This window comes from Enhydra lutris, unplaced genomic scaffold, assembly GCF_002288905.1.
Source record: "Enhydra lutris kenyoni isolate GAN:26980312 unplaced genomic scaffold, ASM228890v2 scaffoldscaffold21, whole genome shotgun sequence".
Lineage (NCBI taxonomy): Eukaryota > Metazoa > Chordata > Mammalia > Carnivora > Mustelidae > Enhydra > Enhydra lutris.
In genome coordinates this window covers 9970276-9997620 of record NW_019154105.1, presented here as the reverse complement: position 1 = coordinate 9997620, position 27345 = coordinate 9970276, and the positions used below count along the sequence as shown (strand labels likewise).

The 27345-nt window shown below is 40.5% G+C and overlaps 1 protein-coding gene across 1 annotated transcript in view; it reads right to left on the bottom strand.

The window, feature by feature from the left end:
- Window positions 1–27345, bottom strand: part of LOC111149093 (ADAM metallopeptidase with thrombospondin type 1 motif 3) — a 268956-nt gene that overhangs the window by 27779 nt on the left and 213832 nt on the right. The window contains exons 6-14 of the mRNA XM_022506007.1: window positions 11737–11820; window positions 9776–9932; window positions 8911–9016; window positions 8371–8514; window positions 7596–7728; window positions 5459–5572; window positions 3333–3478; window positions 1961–2136; window positions 674–807 (exon numbers count right to left, since the gene is read on the bottom strand). Coding sequence (XP_022361715.1) covers window positions 674–807; window positions 1961–2136; window positions 3333–3478; window positions 5459–5572; window positions 7596–7728; window positions 8371–8514; window positions 8911–9016; window positions 9776–9932; window positions 11737–11820 — 1194 coding nt within the window. The remainder of the gene's footprint in view (window positions 1–673; window positions 808–1960; window positions 2137–3332; window positions 3479–5458; window positions 5573–7595; window positions 7729–8370; window positions 8515–8910; window positions 9017–9775; window positions 9933–11736; window positions 11821–27345) is intronic.

Sequence of the window (27345 nt, the reverse complement as noted above, 5' to 3'; positions counted from 1 at the left end):
TCGGTTGTGTTGAAATGAAGAAGAAACAGACAGGACTAACATGTTCAGTTAATAAGGCTGATTTCATATCAGTTCAACTTGGGAACATGAACAAGAAAGTCAACCGCAGTTTTTTAAAAAAGAGTCTCAATGGGGCAAAACCCAGTTTTTGCATCTTTGCCTCTTTTGTTCTGAGTTGGAATTCAGTGTTTAAACTTAGAATCAATTGGAAAGTAAGAGAGAGAACGAGAGGGCGCGCGCGAGAGAATGTCTATTATTTTTTTAAATAAAAGATACAATACGTATAGCATTGCGTTTTCGAAAAAAGCTCTGTAGTGTAAAAGTAGATGACCCCTAGTAAAATACTCAAAGCAAAAAAGGCACTGTCCATCCTGAGCCGTTGTATCCCCAACCAGAGGGATCGGAGTAACTTAGAAAAAGGCATTTGGCTGGAAGAGGAAAAAAAGTGATATACTGAAATCTCGATTCTGCCAATGGCCAAACATTGTTATGAAAAGTGAAATTTCTCCCACATTTAGTTTAGGCCTCCTCAGCTTGTCCTAGATTCTACAGATTCTACAGATTTTACAGATAAGACAGGGTTACCATCTTTCGAAAACATGCAGATGAGCGACAGTCAAAGCAGAATTGCACGAGAGCACTGGAAGCTTCCGGGGAAGGCGTGCGGACTCACCACACACTCTCCCCGCACACATATGCTGTACGGATCTTTGTAAGAACAGTGTGTCCCGTCATGCACCAGCTGTTTCATGTACACCACATCTCCCGTTTCTCTGGATTGGCAGTAAAGGTGGCATCTTTTCTTGGCTGCAAAAGATGGAGCATTCAATCGACTACGTACAGAAAGTGGCATATTTGCACACTACAGTGATTTTATTTTTAAAATACAGAGTTTCTGCATGGTTTCCCGAAAACAAAACACTGTATGAATAAATGAAAGAAAGAATAGCAAAAAAGGATACATATTTGGCACACGGCTGATCTAAACTGTGAAACTTTTGAAAGTGAAAAATGGCTGAATTTAAGAACTGCATAGGAATGACCGGGACTGTCCCAGGCACACCAGGTTTGACGTCAACCCTGGATTTGACCACAGTTCTTTAATAAATTTTAATTAGAACCAATTTCATTTCAGTGACACTTTGAGAATTAAAAGGGTTTCTCCTTTGTTGGAACCAATGACTGAGTATGGTTTATGCCTCATGTAGGATCTCATTAGTTAAATGTAATATAATTTACGTGACTTGCTTCCCCGAAACCAATAAAAAATAATGCATTTCCTTTCGATCCATTACAACTTGGAATTCTTATGTGGATGCATCTTTTCTTTAAAACAGCTTTTAAACTGAACTCAGCAGTGTATTGTGTCATATGGTAATCATGTAACCATCCTGTTTCAGCCACACGATTCTGAAGTATGGTGAGATGCCCCCATCTGAGCACACATAACCAAAAATTCAGAGGGATAAAGTGAAACACTAAAAGGGAATCCCCAAGTGTCTTTTTAGTAACTAGGATACGGTACAAAAGTAAAAGGTTATGATGTGCCTTTAGTTCTCAAGTCATGATATTCTCATTTCTGACTCAACTGTAAAAGAAAAGTGTTTTTTCTCTAGTTATTCGAAAAGGAAAGATCACAAAATTCTAGAGGGTTTCCTAGTAGAAAGATGCCAGTCAAACAAGGAAATGCAACATGTCTCCCATGGGCTGCTTTCCACGGGTCTTTTCTATAGTGACAGTGGGAATGCTGTTGGCCGGGAACTAGCCCACAGTCTTCACCTCTCTAGGGGTAGGGCTATAGGAGCCTTGCTCTTAGAAAACCAGCAGGACTTACCCCTATAAACACCAAGTTTTCTAATTTACCGAGTAAGGACCCAGAGTCCAAGGGATCGGCGTTGACAAGGCTTACACTCGGACACCCCCATCCACACAGCGGGAAAGACAGCGAGCGTCTACTCACAGTCGGGATGCTCGTATGGTAACCAGTGGTGTTTGGTATTCTGGTATTCGAAGTGGGAGTTACGCTGCTGGCACTGCTGTGCTCTGAAGTCCTCAAAGTGTTTTGGGCATTCTTCTGTATTACAAAGCTGGTACTCAAAATTAACACCAGGACAATCCTGACCACCATTGATGGGCCTAAAAGAAAAGACAACATTGAAAAAGGCCCCTTGGCTCTGGGCCAGCAGTTGAAGCTTGCAGACATAGCGCTCTAAGGCAGAAAGCCAGAGCGGCTGAGCTGTGGGCACAAAGGGAATGAACTCAGACTTCCTAATTTCCATCCCTTTCCAAAAGCACCATCCTCTCCCTGTGTGCGTGTCTGGGATAGGGTGGGGAGATGGGGACCAAAAACTCAACTTAAATCAGCATTTCCAACAGTATATTTTGAATGCACAGTGGAAGTATATAAAAAAATTAAAAAAAACATATATATGGACTGAGGAAAATTATATCTCCTCCCATGCATAACACAGGTACATGTAACCCAAAGAAATTTGATCATAGCTCTACGTCTTAGCTTTCTTCTACACAGAATGCGAAAAATAATCCCACCTTCCTTAGAGAACAATGGAGAGGATTGCCCAAGTTAACACATTTAACATACTCACGACAGAGCATGGCTCATAGCGAACCTTAGCCACTCTTATTATAATTTTCATTGTTTTTGTTACTTCCACTAATACTACCGGCATCTCTTCCCGTGAAAACAGCTATGGGACATTTGATATTCTTTATGAGAAACTTTCTCGGAGCCATCCTGCTGCCAGGGACTGAAGAAAGCACTTTTCTTACTTGGTAAACCCTAGACCAGAAAGAAGGCCCTGAGCTTTTGCTGAGCACACAAGAGGGACTTGTTGTATTTAGTCTGAGTGGGGGACTGCGGAGCTGTTCCCCCAGTGCCTCGGTCTTCTTTCGCCGTCCTTCTGTGGTCCTGCTCGGCTGTGTTGCTCTCCTAACCCTGGAGGGAGTGAGCCCCTGGCTGGAGCTGTTCCCAGGCTGACCGGCTGACGGACACACCCGGGCTTCTGCAGTGGCCCTCCAGCCTCGGGGCCCAGGCCTTACCAGCACAGGGCTGGGGCTTCCCCGCCTAGCTCCTGAGGACGTCTACACGGCAATGGCTTCCCAGATCTCGAATTTTCACTGGAGCCTCGTCTTCGCCAGTGACGACGCTTTACGAGATTGATGAATAGAGATTTACCCAAAATAGACACTTAAACCCCTGGTTTTCATGTTTGGTATTTGACATGTACTTCATGAAGCAGAATATTGATAACATACTACTGGAGCATTTTCTTGTCTCTCCAAAAATAACTGAATTACAGGAGTTTACTCACGCGGGATTATTACACTGGCGCGTTCTGAAACGGACCCCAGTTCCGCACGTCCGGGAACAAGAGCCAAATTTGGTCCAAGATCCCCAGTTGCCATCTTGTTTTTGTTGATTAGCATTTTTCCACATGCAGTGACCCTTATAGCACCACTTAGGAAGATGACAAAAGGCAAGTATGAGAATCAGGCATAAGCTAACGCTCAAATTATTATACAACTACACCAGTTAAAGGCCTTTGTTTCTTCTCTCCCCGCAGGTAAAAATGCATTTAAAATTAGCCTAGCACAATTAAAACAATAAGGTAACCTATATAGGACAATTTAGACTTGCACTTTTAAGTATAAAATGAAAAACAAATTCACTCATGCAGACAAGTTCTTAAATGACTAATCAAACAAAACCAGTAAGAATGATCTGCGGACCTAACCTGCATAGTAGGCATGACTCTACCCTTTATCCCTCATTAGCTAGATCATCAGGGTCTTTTGAAGTGTAACATGCTCCTCCGGAATTTTTAACTTAACTAAAACATGCACAGTGTTCAAAACACTTAGATATGTTTCAAAATTTTCATTCACAGTGATGCTGAGAGATAGATAGGGCACTTGTTATCTTTACATTTTAGATGAAGAATATCAGGGCCCAGAAATGATCGTGGAGAGGATGAGACCAACGGAACAGCAAGTTAGTGGGAACTCTGGAGTGCTGCTACTACAGGGGCACCTGGCTTACGGTACCCAGCATACGGTAGGTGCTCAACAAGTAGCAGTTCTGCTCAACATTCCGACTGGCTTTTTTTGTCCTACCTACAATAAAAATGTTTCTTAAAACTCAAATTTGGTAAATTCAAATATAACATAAATATATTTAGAGAAGTTGGATGTTCAGAGTTGATTTACAGGATACAGATTTCATAAAGCAAAAATGAATCAATTCCTTGTCTCTCTTGTTTTTTTTATTCAGTCAGAAGTTTGTAACACTGAATTTTTCCAAAGCAACACACTTTATGTAATCTGTTTAGCATAATACTAACAAAGTTTAAACACCAATAATGGCAGATTTATTTATCATTATTATTATTAGCATCATCAGAGCAAATACAGTTCACACACATTTCAAATAGAGCTTTAAATGGCTTTAAAAGAACTTAAAGCTATGTAAATCTTCCTCGCCAGCTTTTGGTCCTTTCTACAATATCTTATTTCCAAACTAGTCAAGGTTCTTCAACTTGAGTTCTTAACATGCCTTTGTTTGGGGTTTGGTGATCTTTCCCCTTATGAGTAGTGTAGCTTGGCCCCTGGCCAGTTTCTGAGCATTCAATCTTGATTACACAATTCGAGATTTAAAACCTCTGGGCATCTTTCCCCAAGGAGCAAGGCCAAATCTTTTGTATAAATTCATATGATACTTTATTTCTGGACAACTTTCACAAGGAGTGGGACGCCAGCAAGTAAATCAAATCCCATCAGCAGGGGCCCAGATACTCCCCTGAGCTGTTGCTTCCTATTCTATCAGGAGTAGCTGAACGGTGGTCTCAAAGACATCCTAATCCCCCAAATCTGTAAACGCCCGTATCTGGAAAACACTCTTTGCAGATGTGATTTGGTTAAGGATGTTGAGCTGGAGAAGTTATCCTGGAAATTTGCAGGCGGGCCCTAACTGCCAGCATAGCACATGCGTTCTTTTAAGAGGGGGGCAGAGGGAAATTTGCACACAGAAGAGAAAGAAACAATGTGGCCATGGAAGCAGAGCCCGGAATGATGCAGTACAAGTCAAGGAATGCGGGGAGCCCCCAGACGCGGGAAGACGCAAGAACAGATCCTCCCCTCGAGCCTCTGGAGAGAGTACGGCCCAGTCCCCCCATCGAATTTGGCTCAGTGAAACTGATTTTGGACTTCTGGCTCCTGGAACTATGAGAAAATATCCTTTCTGTTGTTTTCAGCAACCAAGATTGTGGTAATTTGCCATAGAAGCCCTAGAAAACAATGCTAGTGCATTACTGTAATGAAATCCCAGACACCATGGTTGGTACAAAAATGATTACAGCAAGGGTCATAATTTTCCAGGTTTCTAAAGATGGTTATGAGGAAACCTATCTTACATCTTCATTGTATAAATAAATATACTCACTTTTCCAGCAGCACATTCGGTCCCATCAAGTGGGGGTCCCTTTTTTGTCTTACAGAAGTAGGGATTATCGGGATGGCTACACCACAGTTGTTTACATGGGTCAAATGTTCGGAACTGGAAGAGAGAGAATCAGGATCTCAATGAAAGAGAGATGGCAAGTCATACCAACATATGTCCGACGGCACCTTGTGGACACTTTCTTCATGTCATGTACCTTGAGTATTTTAATTTTAAATTAATAGTAACAGCTGTGGCATGATAAGAAAAAAAAAATCCTGCCCAAGTATTAATTCCAAATTAATTCCAAGGAAAGGATACTTGTATTCTTCTTTTCTAAAATATCAATGATAAATAATAATTTGCGATTCTCTGGTTGTCTTCAATATTTCTGCATACCATTTCTGTTTCGTGGTTTTCAAACAGACAATATGGGAATTTTAAAGAATCTGTAAATATCATGACCATTTTAAATGTGAAAACTTATTAAGATGGTTTTGAAGCTCTCAAATTATTAAAAGAGCTTCTCTTTATGAACTAGTCCGATTGTAAAAAATACTGAGCTGACTAGAAGCAGAAAATATTTATAAGGCTTGCTACGTGAGATAAGGTGTTCTAGGTATAACAAAACCTCACAATGCATTCATGTAGTTTATAACATATTTTCCATATATTTAATACTCAAAACAATCCATGACTGAGAATCTGAGTTATAAGTAAGGCATTAGTTATGGTTATAAGTGAGATAACACCAGCAAGACTAGAAATGCAGCGCTCTTACAAGTGAGAATTCTTTTTGTTTTCCTAAAACACCACATTATAATACCAACATGGATGCATAAGCACACGTATTTGTGTGTGGTCTTCATTTGTCTGATGTCTCTGTAACTAAAAATATCTTACCATTCTCTAGATTTGAAAAAAAATCAAACACCAGTTTATTCACATGTTGATTTTTCACTGTACTTATTACCCACATATAGCCTCATGGACAGAACTTTTATTATTATTTTTTTTAATTGTACTCATTTTGGACCTGGGGTTTTTTGTTTTTTCTTTTGCTGTTGTTTTCTAATTCCTGTTACTTAATCTAGAAATTATACTTTTCCGTGACGTTGGGGCAAAGCTTTAGAATTCTCAGGTCTTAAAGCATTGATGCAGGCAATAAGGGGCTGACAACCTGTAAATTACACACTGACCAAATGGCTGTAGATAGCCCCACATGGAAGATTCCAAAGAGCAGATCAACTTCTTCCCAGTACCTTGAGATAGTTACTTTCTCTGCTCTTACACATAAGGCTTGCTCCAACATATAAAAAGCCCCTCCTTTCTTCCTTTTCTTTTTCTGAACTACTAAAGCTCGATGTAGAAGTTTGGTGTGACACAGCTCTAATGTGCACAGCCACATGGGGGATGGGCTTTCCTGGACCCCATTTACCATGTGCCTGCATTGGGCTAAGCACTGTAATTACAGCATCAGGTTGAACCCTAATACCAAATCTGTGAGATAAATGCTATCATTACCCACATTTTTACACCCAAGGAACTAAGATAGATTGAATAAAGCGCTTAAAGTCATGTACTTAGTAAGTATGAGACCCACATTCTGATCGCCCACCGAGCCGCAGTAGAAAACCCATATCCCTGACCTTCCTGCAATACCATAGGATTCTCACGTGAGAATATACCAGGGCGACCCTTCCCTATGGTCACAGATACATGAAATCCAGACAACAAACTAATGAAAAACAATCAACTGAAGGCTTAGAAGTCATCTCTGAAGGTCACAAAAACTAAGGGAGTGACAGAGCATAAAGCCTGCGAGCCTGACCATCTCAGTCTCAATGTCGAGCTCCCCTATTTACCAGATGCGTGATTTGAGCAAGTTGCTTAATCTCTGTAAGTCTTGGTTTTTTCGTCTATAAAATTAAAATATACCAATTCCCATCTAGTTGGCCACAAGGATTAAACAGGGTAATATATTTGAAGCTCTTAGCCTCAGCACACAGTGACATGTCAAACACAAAATCATGGGTAGATAGTCTTCCGCTTGAACCAGTGAGCCTACGAGGCTCACCAAACAGGAGCGAAGCAAATAGATTTCAAGATGCAAAATCTCAATTGACTGTGAGTGACGTACCGCAGTGCACATTTTATAACCAACCCCAAAGTCAAAACGACATTGCTCATCCATAGAGTAATTGATTCCAGGAAGTTCTGGGAGTTTGGGCCAATCATGTTCGAAAGGGTCATCAAGGAGACAGTCGTAGGAACTGTAAAAAGGAAAATATTTCATGTCATTAAATGTTCATTTTTTTTTGTTTTTTCATCACATCCTAATGAAAAACTGTTCTTAGGTTACAGACTCTGGAGTTTCATCCAGTCATACAGCAAGATCACAGAGTCCTACCTTTTAAGGTTTCTGGTTTCACTTCCATTCAGAAAAAGACCCATCATCCTTATTCATCCCAAAAAAGAAGCCAAACATGACTCAGGACTACAGTAGAATTGTGACAGCCTTATTCATGGCCGCCACAGGACCCCCACGTGGTAGGATGACACAGACCCCAGCCCCCATCCTACAGGGCATATGTGGCACTCTCTGCGGGTGTCACATGACCGTCCTCTCTCTCCTAGTCCCCAACTCAAGTTTGACCACCAGAGATTCCATAAGGAACTTACTAAAAGGAGACCAGAGTTAAAAATCCTCTTAAACTCTAGGCTTATGGCTTAAAATACTGTGATTGCATTATGGGATTGTTGTGCCAAAAAGCTCCGAGTCATAAGAAAATGTTTATCATGAGTGACAATTCTCATTCACTGGGAGTTTGGTTAAGGTCAATCCTAAAAGTCAGTCTCATGTCTGTGTTAGGCTATGACATAAATACTCTGGGGACACGCAGAAGGGGACCTACTGGATGTATCTCTTCAGCTCTTGGCCGCTGCACCGGGACCAGTGGTAACGATGAAACGCTGCCTGCACCAAGGGAGCCATGACACTCCCCATAGCCGTCTCATCGCCGCACCTGTTGCCTTGTCCGTCGTGCTCCATTCCCAGCCTGCAACGGAAGTGAGACCTCACGGGTGAGAAACAGAGGGGCCATGGATTGTGCTGGATGTCACTCTTGGAAATCAGTTCGGGGGACTGTGCGTTTTGTAAATTAATGTGGCTTTTGCGGAGGAGTCCCAGAGACTGTGAAATAGAGAACAAACTGACAGAAATGTCCTCCTTGTCCCATCGCTATGAAAAGCGCGGGGGGGGGGGGGTCTCCGCCAGCCAGAGTCACTTATTTAGTTTCAGCACATGACCTCTTCTCTGTTTTCAGCTCCTCACACTTGGCAAGGAACGAGAGTTGCATGCTGGCATGTACTCTGCCCAAAGTGTGAACAATACTGAGAGAAGTGGGAAAGAAAAGACCTTTTTTTTCGCTTTATAGCTGTCAACAGTGACTTACACATGGCCAGTCTCATGGGCTACTACAAAAGCAGATGAAAAACCATCCTCATGATTCAGGGTACAACTTCTCACTGGATGACACATGCCTGTGACTGGAGCATATCCTGTAGAGAATAACAATTACTTTTATTTTCATTTTATGAGAAAGCCCATTAAGAGCTACTACTGGACCTTTGCCTAGGGGGGAAAAAAAAGCTTTTCAGGAAACAGAGGCAGTATTATTTCGCTGCTAGCATTGTGCCACATTCTCTTGGGAAAGCCACACACACAGGTAATGGTCTCTAATAAGATTCACTGGGTCTGCGTTTTCTCCTTCCCTAAGGGAAGGAACTGCCTGGGGTTACCATTCTGTTCTGCCCACCAACAAAGACCCGTCTTTCTGTTTTTAGTGAATGGTCCTTCCTATGATGGTACTGATAAAGGGAGCCAGAAATTCCATCAATGTTGAAAAGAAACTCATCAGTCTACTTTTTTCCAAAGTCTACATCAGAATTTATTAGATAAATGCAAGCTGACTTTGGAAGAAAGCTCTTTGACGGCAATCATTTCTCATGGCATCTCCGTTCCCTTTCCAAGGGGTTAGTGGAAATCATATCCCATTTTACAGGATCCCCTCCACACCCCAAATGCACAGTCATTATTTATTTTAAAGGCAAGTATAATTTATTATACCATTTAAGTGGCATTTAACATTGTGAATTCCACAGAAGTCACTGGAAGCAATAGAAAGAAAGTGTGTGCCTGGCTGATGCATGATGGAAAAGGATGGTAGGGAGCTGAACATTTGAACAGATTCCTTGATTTAGGATTATTTTTGGAAACTCAGGCCCTTGAGTTTTTCTTCTGCACGTTAATAGAAATACCTTGCATTCCAGCAGGTCCAAAGTCTTGCCTGGTTAAGAAAATTGCATGATCATGGTGTTCAGAGTGGTTCGGATCAGACTTCTGTTGTTGGCAAGCCCAGCGACACACGTTCTCCAAGCTTCTGGATGGGTTTCCCCTTTCTATGAGGCTGATGGACTAAGAGGAAACGGTGTGTTGAAGAAGTGCAATATTTCAATGAGGTTTGACAATATCATTTAGGGCTTACGCCTATACCTATTCTTGTTTGGGGATTCTAAACGCCCAGGAAGGAAATCTGAATGACAACCAGTGGTACCTGTGTGACAGGTGACCACATATTTATGGGGACACGTGACGCTGACATTTGCTATCGTTGGGCAACTCAATGTTAATCATTGGGGTAAGATTCTAGTAGTCCATTTCCTAATCCAGCTCAGATTTCTTAGTTTTATAGACATTAAGAATGGGAAAAAAAAAAGAGAGAGAGGAAAAGATTCTGCTGTGACACTTTTATCCAGAGCTGTTAAAGGTCTTCAGTTAAAATTTTTATTTTTATTTGCCCAGAATTGAGCAACAAAGGTGAAGTATATAAGTTCTTCAATGAGCTGGCAAAGCTGGTCAAATCTTCATTTCAGGAAATGGCCCAATTACATAAACCTTGCACTGAAAAAAGCAACTACCCTTTTCTTAACCTCAGAGCAATGAAGAGAGATGTACTCTTATCTGGCATTTGCAAGAGACAGACTGACATTGCCTGGAATGTTGCTACTACCACATTATGATCAGGAGTTAAAAGTTTAGAGGGAAAGGTGCCCATCCTTCAAAAACTCAGTATCCATACTTTCCAGAGTAGTTCTGATTGAATAAGAAATTGAATTTGGAGCCCCACATTAGTACCTAGTTGGCTGACAGGCTGAGAGTTTTGTTACATTTCAGCAAATGTCATTATCGGTGTTTACATTCTGAATAAAATGAGCTTGGTTTATTATATGCTGATCACATACTTCTCCAAACAAATCATCTAACAACCCACTGAGGGCTGTTAACATCTCCAGCTGGAGTCGACTTGCATTTAGTGTTAGTGACAAAGTAGGTCAGGCTTGGGGAATAAAGTAAAGATCAATGACACGCTCTCATCAGAAAATGATAAGTGGGTGTTACATACATAATGAAATGCAAACACATGGATTTTTTTCCTGTTTGCTAAAGGCATAATTTCCTTAGTATTTCATAATCAGGAGGATTAATTATGGGAGGGGGACATGTAATTTTAAATATCAAGAAAATTGCCAAGTTAGGCACTTTCTCAAAGGAAGAAACCAAGGTCATCCATTTAATTATTTCCAAGGACAAGGACACATCAACTGCCATTTTAAAGCCAGCTGAAGTTAGTTACATTACATGAAATTCCTACCTGTGCATTTTGACCTAACTTTTTGTTTTCAGAAGGAATAGAGCTCTTCTAAGTGAATATCCACTGTATACTTCGCTTTTCTTAAGTGGAATGATATATATGTAAAATATTGTTTTTCACAAACCAAGAGGGGGCAAGGATCTTTGCTACTCTTCTTCACCGATATATTCAAAGCACCTAGAAAGCATCTGACACATAGTAGGCATGCAGCAGAGATGTTTTAAAGGAATAAATGGTTCACGAGTTTGATGATAATGGTAGACTGAGGAAGTTCTCTTTCCTCACAATTATATCCGTTTGTTTTCATTCATACGGTCATGCCTAGAGCCAGGATCACTACCTGTGACTCCATTAGATAGATAAGCAAACGGTATTGGCACAAAAATCATTATCCACTCAGACTGGGAGATGTATGCTTATTTTGGCATTTTCTCCTCCTCACTTCTAACCCGCTATGTGTATGTGAGACACCAGTGCGACGTGTTAGCTACAGCTATAGAAATGCAGTCTTCCGTTTGCTAGCTCAGTCCTTCACGTTCATAGTTCACATATTTAAAGGCATTTTACCTTTGCATACCCCAGCATTATCATGCGCACCAGGACCACATTTATATGCACTCCGAGGGACTCATCGTGGTAAATTTCATTCACCTGGAAACAAAGCAGATCGTTGCTAAAAGAAGGGTGACACAATGATTTCATGAGATGTACAACATTTTAGGGCTCAGCCATGTGATGACAAGTGCTAGAGTCAAGTCACTTTTTTTTAAAATTTGGTTTAAGCTGAACTCTCTTACCTTTAGCTCTGAAACAATTCTCAGGTATGTGAATTACTGATTCTGTAAACCCCACCGTACCTTGAACAATGGAGAAGATACCTTAAAAGGACTTCATTAACCTATTGCTGTGTTAGAAAGAGTCCAATGTGCTATAATCCACATATAGTATTCATGAAAAGCAACCACAAGTGGGTGACTCAGATAAGAGACTACTAGCTGAGCATAGCCATGGTCATGTAGAGGAAAACAGAAAGAGGCATTTGTCAGGTGCTCATGTCATCACAAGCCACCCTACGTCCAGTTGGGAGCGCCCGTGGAAATGGATTTGGTGTGCAGCAGCTGTCGTGGTTTATCTGCAGACCAGTGAGCGGGTAGCCCCCCCAGTGCTCTAGCAGTGGGGCAGCTCGGTCGATGATTAGTTAGAAGTCCTATAGTGTTAGAAGTCCTTCCATACCTGAATTACTAAGGGGACCGTACGAGTGCACATTAAATGAATATCGCGCTTGGGTATAGTTCAGAAAAGCTAAATTCAGTCACTCCTTATTATTTAATTTTTTGAAGTCGGGCTGAAATTTCAAAAAGTCATTTGGTATACTTTAAAATCATAGATATTAGAATTGAAGCAACCTCAGAGGTCATAGTCCGCACAGATTTATACAGATGAGTGCACGGTCAGTGGTGGGCAGATAGGAATCTGAAGTGGCCCGTCATCCTATCTTCTGATTAAGCTGGTGTAAAATCAGTGCGTGTGAAGGTTGCTTATTAAGGTGGCAAATGCTGGCAGGAATGGGAAAGATGGCGTTATCTGACTAGATCACAAAAATTCTTAGCTATTCTCAGGAACAGGGACTGAACATTTGTCACAATAACTAAAATACAGATGGAAAACTAACTGCAGTTCGACTCGAGATCCAGAAGACTGTAGGCACAGCAAACAGAAACCCTACAGAGAAAAGAGAACCATAATCTCATAAAGAGACTTTAAAAAGAAACCTAACTTAAGAATGATAGAATGTCCTAAAAAGCTCCCACAAAATTCACGAATCATAAAATTACGAAGTACCACACTGACCGAGAAATGGGAGCAAGAAATCCCAACTGAACTATTTGCAGAATCTCATGGGACCGCAGAGAACACCTTAAAAAATCACGGCCTGAAATCTAGACTAAAGGCATACTTACTAAATTTGTATGGAATAAAAGAGAGGACTGCAAAGACGGAGGTTAAATAAAAAAGGGGGGCAGACATGAGTAGATACCAAAGAAGACAAAGTATGGTTTGACAAGAGAAAACATAGAATCCTCTTAAGTGGAAAAATGCATTTACACACACACACATAGAGTTTACGAACGCACGTACACACAGAGGATGGCAAGACCCAATTTCATACTTGTTTGAGAGAAGCCAAGTTAAAAAAACAAAACAAAACAAAACAAAACAAAAAACCTCTGTAATGTGCAGACAGGCAGCCCAGGAGGAAGCCATTGCTTTGGGAGGCCAGGGTATCCCTGAAGTATTGAATACATTTTATCTACAATGTGTTATAAAAGAGAAGTTGACAAATACGTATATACCCAGAGAAGAGCAAAAAGCAAGAAACCTCAAAAATGTGTCACATCAAGAAGGGGAGATACCGTGGCCTATAAAGCCTGACACCAATTTTCTCAGTTGACCTCTTGGTTCAAACCCTCATTGTTGTATGGTCTCCATCGTTCTTCGCCTCAGTCGGAGGGACACAGGAATACTACCAGACTAGGCTGGTATGAGAATTAAAAGATTGAACTCATACAAACCGCGTGCCCCAAAAATTTGTGAGTGAGAAGAGGAGTGGGACATTACAGAATAGTAGAATAGAGCAAACAGAAAAGAAAAACCAAGAAAGAAGACTTACTAGCTGCCATATGGAAAAGACTTACTAGCTTCAATTTATTCCATATATCTATAGGAAATAAACAAAACCATGGGTTCCAACTGAGAAGGGTAAATTCTAGGTCAATATAAGAAAAGACTGAAAGCTGGACAAAAAAGCTGTGATTTCTTATGACCTTTTCGGTCACGGTCACATTCTCTTATCTTACTCCACACCTGCCTAATTGAAGACTGAATCTCCTTCCTCTTCTGGTTTAATTATCTGATAAGAAATTCCTAACATTATAAATCCAATGCAAGCAAAAAGTCTGAAGCCAGGCATGTTACTAACACATTCATCCAGAGACTCAGGGACATTCCAAGAGACTTCTTGTAAGTCAGCTGTTCTGAATTAGCAACATGGCTGCACTCCCGCATACTCAGCTTTATGTAAGCGAAATGTAAATGCATTCGATGCTAAAAAAAGAAAAAAGACTGAAAGTAATGCCAGTAAATACACAAAATAGGGGAATGATTTCATTTTAAATTAAAGTACTTAGGTTAAAAAAAAAAATTTCTAGAGCAGAGATGACAGAAGGAGGGAAGACAGATCAGCAGTGACCACTATACTTGAAAAGGCAGGAGACACTTATATCAGAAAATCTTAGACTCGCACATGGAGGAAAGGTGGCAACACTGACCAACAGCTTATGATAGTTGAGTTAGTATAACCTATAATCACCCTAAATCAGTAAATTCATCTGTACTCGGGAAATTTTAAAAAATCACTACAATATCAAGGAAGTCTAAAGGACAAAATTTATGTTCCCCATGGTAATATTACATTATAAAATGATGGAGTAGAAGGCTACTTTTTTAAAAGTCAAAGATACCACTTACCAGATGAAAAGTACTATTTAACCAAAGCCACTATGATGCCAGGCTAAGATAGCAGGATATGCCAACAGAAACCAAATCAAAGATCAAGCAGGGAACCTCCTAGGTCAGCACACATTTGTGAAACTGTCATAGGACGGGCATAAATTATCATGGGTAGAAATCACTAAAAATAAAGCAATAGTATGTATACAGAACAGAAAGTATTCCTTCAATATGGCAAACCAACGCACATTAGGTGTCAATGCAAAGTGTTGGATATCACTTACTATTTTGCTTTTCAAAGTTTAAAAAATACATTATTCACTGTAAAATGTACTTAGGAATTTGGCTGTTTTCCATTTCGCTAGCCTTATTAATAATAGGAGGCAATGTTTTTCTACTCAGAGGCCTACAGGATATGATAAGTTGAAGAAATAATCAGCACCATAGGATAAGATATTCAAAGACCTGGATTCTGATCCAGCCATGCCAGAAAGACGGAGTGACCTTGGGCTGATCACTTAACCTCCCTGGGCCCTCTGTTTTCTCATTGGCCAATTATGGCTGGACTTGCTTTGTCTGCTTCAAAGGGTTGTTGTCCCGATCTAGCAAAATGCCCTACAACTGCCCTCAGAAAAACACAAAGAACTTAAGCAACCTTCCATCTATCCCTGGAAAAGATTTGAAAGCCTTCTGGATGTATTTTCATAATCTACGTGACTAGAACAAGAAATACAACTGCCTCCTTCTTAGTTTTCACCTAAAAGGGACTTGAAGACTCTCCCACTTGAAATCTCAATCGAATGAAAGACGTTATTTAAATGATATCTATAAGAAAAACTATGGGGAAAATAATTTTGATGCTTAAATTTTTTCAAAAATACTACCTCAATGTGCAAAACTTTCTCCAGCAGATGGCAGTATGCACATTTTCGAGGGGGGTAAAGGCGGCTTAATACACCTGGAGGTATTTACTCACCAGTTGTTATGTCTGCCTTTCCCTATATTTACACATAAATAAAATAACTTCCTTAAAATTAAATAAGAGTTTTAAAATATTCTAGTCTAAGGAAAACACTGAGTCATTTGACTCTTGAAAGCTAAGAAAAATACTGAAGACATCTTTATTTAGATTGTTTTTCAATGTCATCTACTAAAACATAGGAGAGGCACAGAGAAACTCCCAGAATCTGACTACAAATTAATCACAAATTTTAACAATCTATAAATAATATACAGAATGAACTAAAAACATATCATACTGAATGAACCACTTGAATCTGTCAAGATGAACTAAAATAATATTTGTTAAGAAAGCATTTTTACAACTCTTTGTGACAAGGAAAGTGATTTTTTCCCTAAGTAAAAACGACAACAACCAAAACCAACAGCTAACATTATACAGGGATTTCCAGATTCCAGACACTGCACTAAATACTTTATATTCATTCAAGTAATCCTTGCAACTTTAGAGATACCATCTCTGTTTTACATCTAAGACGTTGAGGCCCAGAGAAGTCAAGTAACTTGCCCAAGGTCACACAGTTAATAGACGCAGCAAAGGATGAAAACCTAGGCAGTGTGGCTCCAGAGCCGGTCGTGTTCACCATCTTGCTACGCTTCCACTGACCCACAGACCACAGCACTGTTACTCTGCACAAAACAGCTGGTTTTCGAATAATTGACAGTGGTTTGCTATCCCTGAATTTAATAAATCGGTGTGTGAGTATATTGAGAAAGAGGACTTATCAACCTCACTTGCTTTCATAACCTTCCTCATGTAAATTTTAAGGAAATGAGGAACTGAATTCTAAATTTACTATAAATAAGGATTTCTTGACGACTGATATGATGGTATTCTAAAAAATACTGGGAAAAAGAAAGAGATGCTAGAACAGATCACTGGAAAAACTGAGTAAGAAATGAAAAGATAGGGTTGAAATTTACAACCAGTGTTTTGGGTGTGTAAGGATAAATATTCTAAGAAGTCACATATGTGACACAACATAACGCAAACCTATGTAAAACCAAATATCCTTTTACCACGTGAGCCAATCTATTAGGATGTGTGTAGATCATCTGTGAGGTGTTCAGGGTTGAGCCCTGAGCTTTTATTAAATTACCTGAAAGAAGGGGTAAACAGAACATGAATTCAATTTTCAGATGACCTTAAATTAGAAGGTGTTGCCAATAATGTGAGAGGGGGAAAAGGTAGAATCAAGTCAAGTATTCCTTTCCTGGAAAGGAAAATTCCTTCCAGGTTTGTTCCCGGACAGGACAATTTCTCCCAGGACATTTCCCTGGCAGGACAGTCTGACCTGCTTTGTCTGACTCGCTGATGAACAGCTTTGTCTGGCTTCAACAAAGCAACACTCATTTTTCTTTTCGATGGGTGGATTAGCTCTTGAGAGACAGTACAGCATGGGCTCTGCAGCCAGACTACCTGGGTTCGATCTTGCCTATGTGACCTTGCACGTGTTATTTGTCTCTGTGCTTCAGTCTTCTCATCTGTGAAATGGGCTAATTATAGTACTGTCCTTACAGGATTGTTGAGAGGAATACATGAGCTCGTATATGTGACTATATGCTTATATGCTTAATAGTGCTGGCCCTTGCAAGTGTAAAATTGTTAGCCATTATGAATACCATTATTCATATAGATGAAAATAAATGATACCCAGGTATAATTTTTAAAGAGAGAGAGACCTGGTTTATGGAAGGCAAACATGTCTAGGTAATTTGGGCTGGACATAAAAGCATTCTGAAATGAACAAGAAGAAACAGTGCTCTCTCCACAACTCATCTCTTACAGAGCTAGAAAGTTCCAAACATACCCCTACTTGGATTCTCAGCCAATATTCTATATTCCTTTTACTCACAGTAGGTAGCTGCCTCTCTTCTCTTTTCTCACCTCCAATCACAGACTAAAAATAACTACCTTTATTAATAGTTTTATCAAATATTTACTGAACAGTTACCATGTGCCCAATTGTCCTTGGGGCAGGAAACAGAACCATGATTGAGTCTGAGTCTCTGTTCTTACCATCACTGTGTTCTAAAAGGTAAAACCTGTTACATGCACAGACAAAAATCAATAAATAAATAAATAAAAGAAAAAGACATGCAGACAAGGTCATACCAGATGGGAATACGTGCTCTGAAGATAATAAAGCTGAGTGATGAGACAGGGGACCAGAGGGAGAGGAAGAAGCTACTTAAGACTTAGTAGTCAGAGCAGGGAGACCCACGGTCAGGGGGTATGTCCTCAGGAGGGTATGTCTGGAGAGCAAGTGCCAGAAGCCCAACCCCCATTATGGCAACAGTTCAATGCCCTCAAAAGGAGTCATCTTTATCACTACTTTAGAAAGAGACCGAGACCCACAGAAGTTATAGGATTTTTTTCCCTCCCCAAAATTAGCACAACTAAAATTCAGATAAGTCTACGTGAGGCTGATTCCTGATCTTTTTTCACAACTACCTTGCTTGCCTTTTTTTCTGTCCCAGGTAAGTGCTAAGTCTCCAGCTGCTTCTACTCCAAAGGATCTGATCCAAAAAATTAACTCTGCATTGCCTGTATTCAATCTCTCCTTTACGTGGAGTTCCTTTTCCTCTTTAATTAACATTCTCAGTACTCCCTCATCGTGAAATAACCCCCCATCTACGGTGCTCAGCAGTACGTAATACTATTCAGCACCCTGTTCTCCAACGACACTATTGTGCTTCTTTAGTGATATTTGCTCCCTTTTCTCTGCCTGACTCACATGTCCGTGTGCCTCCAAGTTTGGTTTTCAACACTTGTCTCTTCTCTTTGCTCTCCCTGCAATGTTTCATTCGCTGCTGTTTCTTCAATCAATACCTGTAAGCTGATGAGCGCCAAATGCCAATGTCCGTGACCCTGATTCATCTCTCTGACGCTCCAGAGCTATCCGTTCAACTCCAACAGCAACAGAGCTACCTATTGGGAATATACCTATATATCTCAAAGTATAATCGTCTTCTCTCAATACTGTTCTCTCTTGCAAGTGTCTCAAGTCTGTTCTCTCAATACTCTAGTTGAAGACTAAACCATCCTCAATTCCCTTCTGCCAATACGGCAGCCAATCTGTTACCCAGTCCTGCGGACATCTCTCAAGTCTATGTCTGTGGGTCCACTGCCAGCAGCTACTCTCCATCCTAACTGAGCTAAACTGTCGCAATAACCTGTTAAAACTCTTGCAAATGTTTGCCTTTGGGTAATTTGGGCCATTTCGGTAGTTCTCCGGAAGGGTCAGATGGTTGTTTTCAATAAGCATGAGTCTGTCCTTTTATGTTAATTATGACTTTACCTCCTTTGAGCATCAAAGGGTGGACCAAGAAGAGGCAATTCAGCTAAAAGGACTTAAAAACTCTTCCGGCCTTTAGTGAAAGCATACCAAAAGCCCAGGTAGACCTCATTCCCTCTCATCAAGAATGAGAATGATGATTCTCTCAACAAGCTAAAAAGATTTTCCGTGTTTTAGGACCCTGGGAAAAATAAAGACTGCTATAAATCTGAGAGGGATAAGGTTAGTCTGATATTTGTTGCATAACAAAGGAAAAATGAATGAATGTCAGGAAGAAAATTTGGGGCTTCAGAAACAAAGGGGGAAAGGGCACCCGAGTGGCTCAGTCAATTAAGGGCTCCCTGCTCAGCGGGGAGTCTGTTTCTCCCTCTGCCCCTCCCCACTGCTTGTGCTCCTGTGCTCTCTCTCTCTCTCAAAAATAAATAAAAATCTTTTTTTTTTAAAGAAACAAAAGGAAAGGGGAACAAGGACATCGAGATGCTTCAGTAAAAATCAAAGGGACCTCTGAGGCAGCAACACTGTGGGGTTGTCCTGCTGTTATGTTAATTTAACCTGAGATGTTCAGATTCTTCTAGAACTATGGGTCCAGGACATTCCAGGGAAGGTATGCATGTTCATATAAGGGATGGCCAAGCGGACTTATGTTTACTCCAGTCTGTCTCCGTGACCTGTTATGGTCAATCCACATCGGGGAAATTAATTTGTTGAGGCTGCATGATGCAGTATAAACCACAAGGGGTTTGGAGCCAGATGGACTGAGTTATTCCTTAGTTCTGGATACTATGTGCCTGTTCACAGCACAGCATCTAACAGCGTCTCTTCCTCCAGATACTTGTAATTCACTGAGATTCTCTTCATAAAGCACAGACTGATAAAGTCACTCTTCTTCTTCTTCTTTTTAAGATTTCATTTATTTGAGAGAGAGAGAGAGAGCGAGAGAGAGCACAGCAGAGGGAGAGGGAGTAGCACGCTCCCCGCTGAGCAGGGAGCCCGACATGGGACCCAATCCCCAGATCCTGGGATCATGACCTGAGACAAAAGCCAGATGCTTAATTGACTGAGCCACGCAGGACCCCAAAGTCACTCATCTCTGAAACTCCTTGACTCTTCATTAGCAAGGTGAAATTCAAATATCTTAGAATGGCACGAACATTTGTATAAAGTTAACTGCAGCTTCCCTGTGCAGCCTCATTTTCTGTCATTTCAATATCCTTCAATTTCACCTACAGACAAGCCTCCATCGGCTCCAAAGACACGGTGTCTGTTCCCCATCTTCCCAGAGCCATCTTCTCCTTTTCTAGCAGGGACATGCCAATTCATTCTCTCAAGTCCAACTCAAACGGCATCTCCTCTGTGAACACTCCATCTGCCACGGGCGTTATTTGCCAAACCATCCCTTTCTTTTCAGTTCATGTTTACAAAGTAATTTGTAACAAAATTATTCTAAGAAATTAACACATTTTATTTTTTTATTTTTTTTTATTTTATTTATTTGACAGAGAGAGATCACAAGTAGAGAGAGAGAGAGAGAGGAGGAAGCAGGCTCCCTGCCTAGCAGAGAGCCTGATGTGGGACTCGATCCCAGGACCCTGAGATCATGACCTGAGCTGAAGGCAGAGGCTTAACCCACTGAGCCACCCAGGCAGCCCAGCACATTTTATTATTATTTGCGGATTTCACCTGCCTGCTAGAACTAGCTCCTTGGGAAAAGGAGCTCCATTTTATTAAGTTTTGTCTCCCCAGAAGCAAACAGGATTTGGCCTATGGGAAGGTATGTCTGTTGGGTGAATCAGTGTCTAGAGGATTGATGTCAGTTCTAATGGAAGAAATGGATGAAAGATAATGACCCACCATAGACAACTGCTTCATGATTTGCCTACGTTACTGAACATGTATAGTCCCCAGATAAACCTGCCCTGCACTCCTGTTCAATGTTTTAAGAATCATTAGTTGAGAAATCAAAAGCAGTGTAGAGACTTCATCATCATTAATTAACCAGTAGCCACATGTATCTGCTAACGCTTGGAGAATCATTATTAATACTTTGTTAGGACCAGAGTCCTTACACGGAGTATATGTTTTGTTTTAAAAATATTAGGTAGGGAAGCCGGCCATACTCACAGAACACAACTGTGTTATTATTTCGCTGCACTTAAGTAACCAATTTCAGTATAAAAAAGAATTAGAGTTCTCCTTAATTATTAATCATTACTTGGAAGTACGATTATTTCTCATACTGGGAGGCACCTTTTAAATAAATTATTTTCTTTTCACTTGATAAATCCTGATATTCCAACACGGACTCAGTTCTCCGCAGAACGCTGAAAATTTAAATAGGCGCAACAGACCCAGATCACTTCATAGATCTTAGTACATAACAATGATACCTGCCGCAGACAGTCAAGTGTTGGTGACAGGGACCATCTGGCACAGCGAAAACAACACACCCTCCTAAAAACAGAATCTGCTTCATTGCCCTATTACAGAGAATCTTTTTTTTTTTTAAAGATTTTATTTATTTGACACAGAGAGAGATCACAAGTAGGCAGAGAGGCAGGCAGAGAGAGAGGGGGGAGGAAGCAGGCTCCCTGCGGATCAGAGAGCCTGACATGGGGCTGCATCCCAGGACCCTGGGATCATGACCTGAGCCGAAGGCAGACGCTTTAACCCACTGAGCCACAGAGGCACCTCCAGAGAATCTTTAAAAAGATTGCTAATTGATTTGATTCAATCAGGCAAGTAACTGAATTCTCATTAGTGACTTGAATGGTATTTTAACAAGACACAGAAACAGGTAAAGGAAAGACATCAGGGTTTGATCTGGCAAGGGATACACTAAATGCAGTAAAGCGTAGGAAGGCAGCAGAGCGCTGGGCTCCGAAGGCAGAGAGATCTCTCTGGGCTCAAGCTCTGGCCATGACACCTGTTAGCTGTAAGGCTCTAGGAAAGCCACCTAACCTCTCTAAATCTCGATCTCCTCATTGGTAAACCAGGACTAAAAGTGAACATATTTCAGGGTTGAGGAAAGCTATATAATTCAGGTAAAATATTTAGCACAGAACCAGGCAGAGAGCAAAGGCTAAAATGTCACTTAAGCTTTCATGCTTAATGACGTGAAATCATTCTTTAGAATCTAAACATGAACTAGATGATTTCAAACACCCTCAGAGATTTCATCACTAACCCTGATTCCACACAATTTGTTTTTTTTTTTTTTCCTGTAGACCACCCCATCTACACAAATGGCACCATCATCATCCAGTAATATTCAAGCCAGAAAATCGTAAGTCACCCCTGTCCCTCAGCCCCCATCTGATCCATTGCGAAATCCTTTTGAGTCCATCATAAATACTTCCTTGTTACAGCAATCGCCAGGGTCCAATAAGCCACCATCTCTTGTCTGTACGTCTACAATTGATACCCAATGGGTCTGCCTTCATTCTGAACCTCTCCAACATACTCTTTATGACACAGCAAGAGGCCTTCAATGGCTTTCCCTTAATTTACTTAAAACTGAATAAAGTATCCCCCTCCCACCTTAAAGGCACTAACCTTCTTCTTTAAGCTCTGCCCCACTCCTCGCGTATTAGATTCAAACCACAGTGGCTTTGTTTGGCAGTTACAACGCAGGTCATTGCTCAGTGGCTGGTTCTCCACTTTACTTCAGGTCTCAGTTTAATCATCACTTCCCAGTCTAAGTCTTTCTTTACCATCATGGCTGTGTAAAATCCCTGTCATTCACTTGCTCTGTTATTTCTTTTCCAAGCTGCCGGTTCCATGCGTTTCTCTTAGCGTAACCTACGATGCTTTATTTGATTTGCTCACCAGTCTGTAATCTTGGAATGGGCGGGAAATAAATCTTTTGTGTTCACCTCCATATATACCTGGTATACAGCATTAAAATATTTGTTAAAACAATGAATCAATTAAAATTTTGCGGCATGTTTACTCTGTGTCAGGCACTGTTTTGTTTTGTTTAATTTTATATCATCAGTGTTCCAAGATTCATTGTTTATACACAACACCCAGTGCTCCGTGCAATACAAGGCACCGTTCTGTTTAGTTGGGACTTTTTTTTCTTAAAGACTTTATTTGGGGCGCCTGGGTGGCTCAGTGGGTTAAGCCTCTGCCTTCGGCTCAGATCATGATCCTAGGGTCCTGGGATCAAGTCCTGAGACAGGCTTTCTGCTCTGCAGGAAGCCTGCTTCCTCCTCTCTCTCTGCCTGCCTCTCTGCCTACTTGTGATCTCTGTCTGTCAAATAAGTAAATAAAATCTTTAAAAAAAAAAAAAAAAAGACTTTATTCATCTGACAGAGAGAGCAAGCGAGTGCACACATGCAGGGGGAGCAGCAGGCAGAGGGATAGGGAGAAGCAGGGTCTCTGCTGAGCAGAAAGTCCAATGCAGGGCTGGATCCCAGGACTCTGGATCATGACCTGAGCTTAACTGATTGAACCACCCAGGGGATCCCTTCTTGGGACTTTCTGTGTGTTTCTTCAGACTTTAGTTTTTAGAGTCATTTCAGGTTTAAAGAAAAATTTGCTGGCAAGCACCGAAAGTTCCCATATACCTTTTACCTCCTCACATATTAAGATTACATCTTGCATTAGGGTGGTACATGCCTTGCAATTGATGAATCGGCATTGACACATTCTTATCCACTGAAGTCCACAGTTTGCACACTAGGGTTCACTCCTTGTGTTCCAAAGTTCAATGAGTTTGGACAAAAACCTAATGTCTTTATACATCACTTTCACTTCCGTGCAAATGTCCTGTGCTCCACTTCTTCATTTCTCTCTCCCTCTTCCTGAACCCCCTTGTGTTTTCCTCATCTGAGGTGTCAGACACTGTTTTTGATGTTGTAAATGTGAAGCTTAATAATGTACAGCAACTGCGTGAAAGGTGAAATATGGTAAACACTAGTTAGGCATTGTAGTGATTGAAAGATACTCTAGTATTCAAAAGGATTAGAGGAGGGCGCCTGGGTGGCTCAGTGGGTTAAAGCCTCTGCTTTCGGCTCAGGTCATGATCCCAGGGACCTGGGATTGAGCCCCACATTGGGCTCTCTGCTTCGCAGAGAGTCTGCTTCCTCCTCTCTCTCTCTCTGCCTGCCTCTCTGCCTACTTGTAATCTCTGTCAAATAAATAAATAAAATCTTTCCCAAAAAAAAGGATTAGAGTAGATGGGACACCTATCTTTTATGTCTTTTTAATTGCCATTCACTTAATAATTTGGTAAAAGTTTAACCAATTCCAATGAAACATAAAATGGCGTGATTTTACAGAACCAGCTTGCACTTCTTTCAAATCAAACTAACACTTAGAGGAATTGTTTTCATTTCATCACCTTTACAACCTCTGTGCTTCCTGGTCTTAACCTGCCAAGAACTTCTCTGTGTTCTCCCAATGTCTTAAACATGACAAATACCCATTCGCTGTTGGTTCAATAACTGGTTTTTAAAGCAGAACTGAACAAAGAAGAGAAACCCTCACTGAAGAGTTGTAGAATTGCTATCTATCTTGATTTTCTTATTTTGCACTGATTTCCTTCATGCAACCTATATAGAGCCAAACTGAAACAGGAGCGTTGAATGTTCCAATCTCCTCTCTGCCTGGAATTCCCTATCATCTCCAAAGGTCTAACTTCTACCTACCATTCAAGGCCAAGTCCGTGTGTACATCTTCCTCATTCCTGTACTTCAAAGACATCTCTAACATACTTCCCCTATAGCACCTGATCTATACTTCCTTTCAGTTAATTAGTATTTTCTAGGTTTCATTTACATATTCATAAACCTAACTTCTCCTCGTGAAGTGCATCCTCAAGGGGAAAAACATCTCTGTAATAAAAGTTTTCTGGCGTGAATAATGGGATGCTAAGAAAATGAAGGACAAATAGGCAAGACCGAATTTCTTTGCTATAATCTCTGAAGGTACCTCAAAGAGAACTACACTGAAACAGAAAAGTAATTTTAAGTAAAATCTCATCAGTCTTGTCATATGTAAGTTATACTTTAATAAAAGTTGATATATAAGAGTAATGTTTTATGGTATTTCAATACTGACTTTATTTACCATTAAATCACATATTCATTGTGTATTTTTCTCATGTGTGGTTAGCAAAAATACACAGGCCATTCCTTTTGACTAGTTATCTCTATCCATAATTGAACTTCCCCCAAAATATCATTTTATATTACAATCTTTAAAGGTTATAAGCAAAGTAAATGAAACAAAGGATAGCATAAAATCAGGGGTCCTTTTATGATATTTATTTTTGGTTTTTACTTCATTCTGAAATAATTTTAGACTCACAAAAAAAGAACAAAAATAATATAAAGTATTCTTATATACCCAACCTTCTCCAAATCTAATATTTTGCAAAACAGATCAATGAAACGAAGTGTTGGTTCTTTGAAGAAGTTAACAAAATTGATAAGCCTCCAGCCAGACTTATCAAAAGAGAGAGAGAGAGAGAGAAAGGACTCAAATAAACAAAATCACAAATGAGAGAGGAGAAATAACAACCAACACTGCAGAAATACAATTACAAGAGAATATTTGTAAAGAGCTATATGCCAGCAACTAGACAACCTCGAAGAAATGGAGAAATTCCTAGGAACATATAAGCTACCAAAACTGAAACAGGAAGAAATAGAAAACTTGAATAGACAGATAACCAGCAAAGAAATTGAATTGGTTATTATAAAAACTAACAAACAAAAGTCCAGGGCCAGACAGCTTCACAGGTAAATCTTACCAGACATGTAAGGAAGAGTTCATTCCTATTCTCCTTAATCTATTCCAAAACACAGTAAATGGAGGAAAACTTCCCAAATCAGTCTATGACACCAGCACTCCACTGATACCAAAACCAGATAAAGACTCTACTGAACGGCACCTGGGTGGCTCAGTTGGTTAGGCGACTGCCTTCAGCTCTGGTCATGATCCTGGAGTCCTGGGATCGAGTCCCACATCGGGCTCCCTGCTTGGCAGGGAGTCTGCTTCTCCTGCTGACCTCTCTCTCTTTCTCTCTCAAATAAATAAATAAAATCTTGAAAAAAAAAAAAAGACTCTACTGAAAAAGAGAACTACAGGTTAGTATCTCTGATGGATATGGACGCAAAAATTCTCAATAAAATACTAGCAAACTGAATCCAACAATACGTTAACAAAAATCACTCACTGCGATCAGGTGGGTTTCATTCCTGGGTTGCCAGGGTGGTGCCATCAATCAACATGACACATTATATCAATAAGACGAAAGACAAGAACCACACGATCGTTTCAGTAGGTGTAGCAAAGCCATTGGACAAGGCACAACATCAATTCGTGATTTATAAAAACCAACCAACAAACAAAAACCTCAACTAAGTAGGTTTAGAGGAAATACACCTCAACATCACGAAGGCCATCTATGAAAACCCACAGCTAACATCATCCCCAGTGGGAAAACAGAGCTCTTCCTCGGTGGTCAGGAGCCAGGCAGGATGTCCACTCTCACCGCTGCCATTTACTACAGGACCGGAAGTCCCAGCCTCAGCACTCGGACACCAAAAGGAAACAAAAGCATCTCAATCGGCAAGGAAGAAGTCGAACTGTCACTGTTGGCGGATGATGTCATACTATACATAGAAAACCCAGAAGATTCCACCAAAAAACTGCTGGAACTGACATACACACTCAGCCAAGGTGTAGGACACGAAATCAACATACAGAAATCTGTTGCACTTTTATATGCCAATAATGAAGCAGCAGTAAGAGAAATTAAGGAATTAATTCCATTTACAATTGCAGCAAATGCAAAAAGATACCTAGGAATGAACTAACCAAAGAGGCTGAAGACCTATGCTCTGAAAACTATAAAATACTAAGGAAAAAACCGAAGATGACACAAAGAAATGGAAAGACATTCCATGCTCAGGGATCAGAACAACAAATATCATTCATTAAGATATCTATGCTACCCAAAGCAATGTACACATTTAATGCAATCCCTATCAAAATACCAATAGCAACTTTTCACAGAGCTAGAACAAACAATCCTAAAATTTGTATGGAACCTCAAAAGATCCTGAATAGCCAATCTTGAAAAAGAAAAGCAAAGCAGGATGCCTGGGTGGCTCAGTTGGTTAAGCGATTGCCTTCGGCTCAGGTCATGATCCTGGAGTCCCAGGATCGAGTCCTATATCAGGCTCCCTGCTCTGCAGGAGTCTGCTTCTCCCTCTGACCCTCCCACTTCTCATGCTCATTCTCTCTCTCACACTCTCTCTCTCAAATAAATAAATAAAATCTTAAGAAAGAAAGAAAGAAAGAAAGAAAGAAAGAAAGAAAGAAAGAAAGAAAGAAA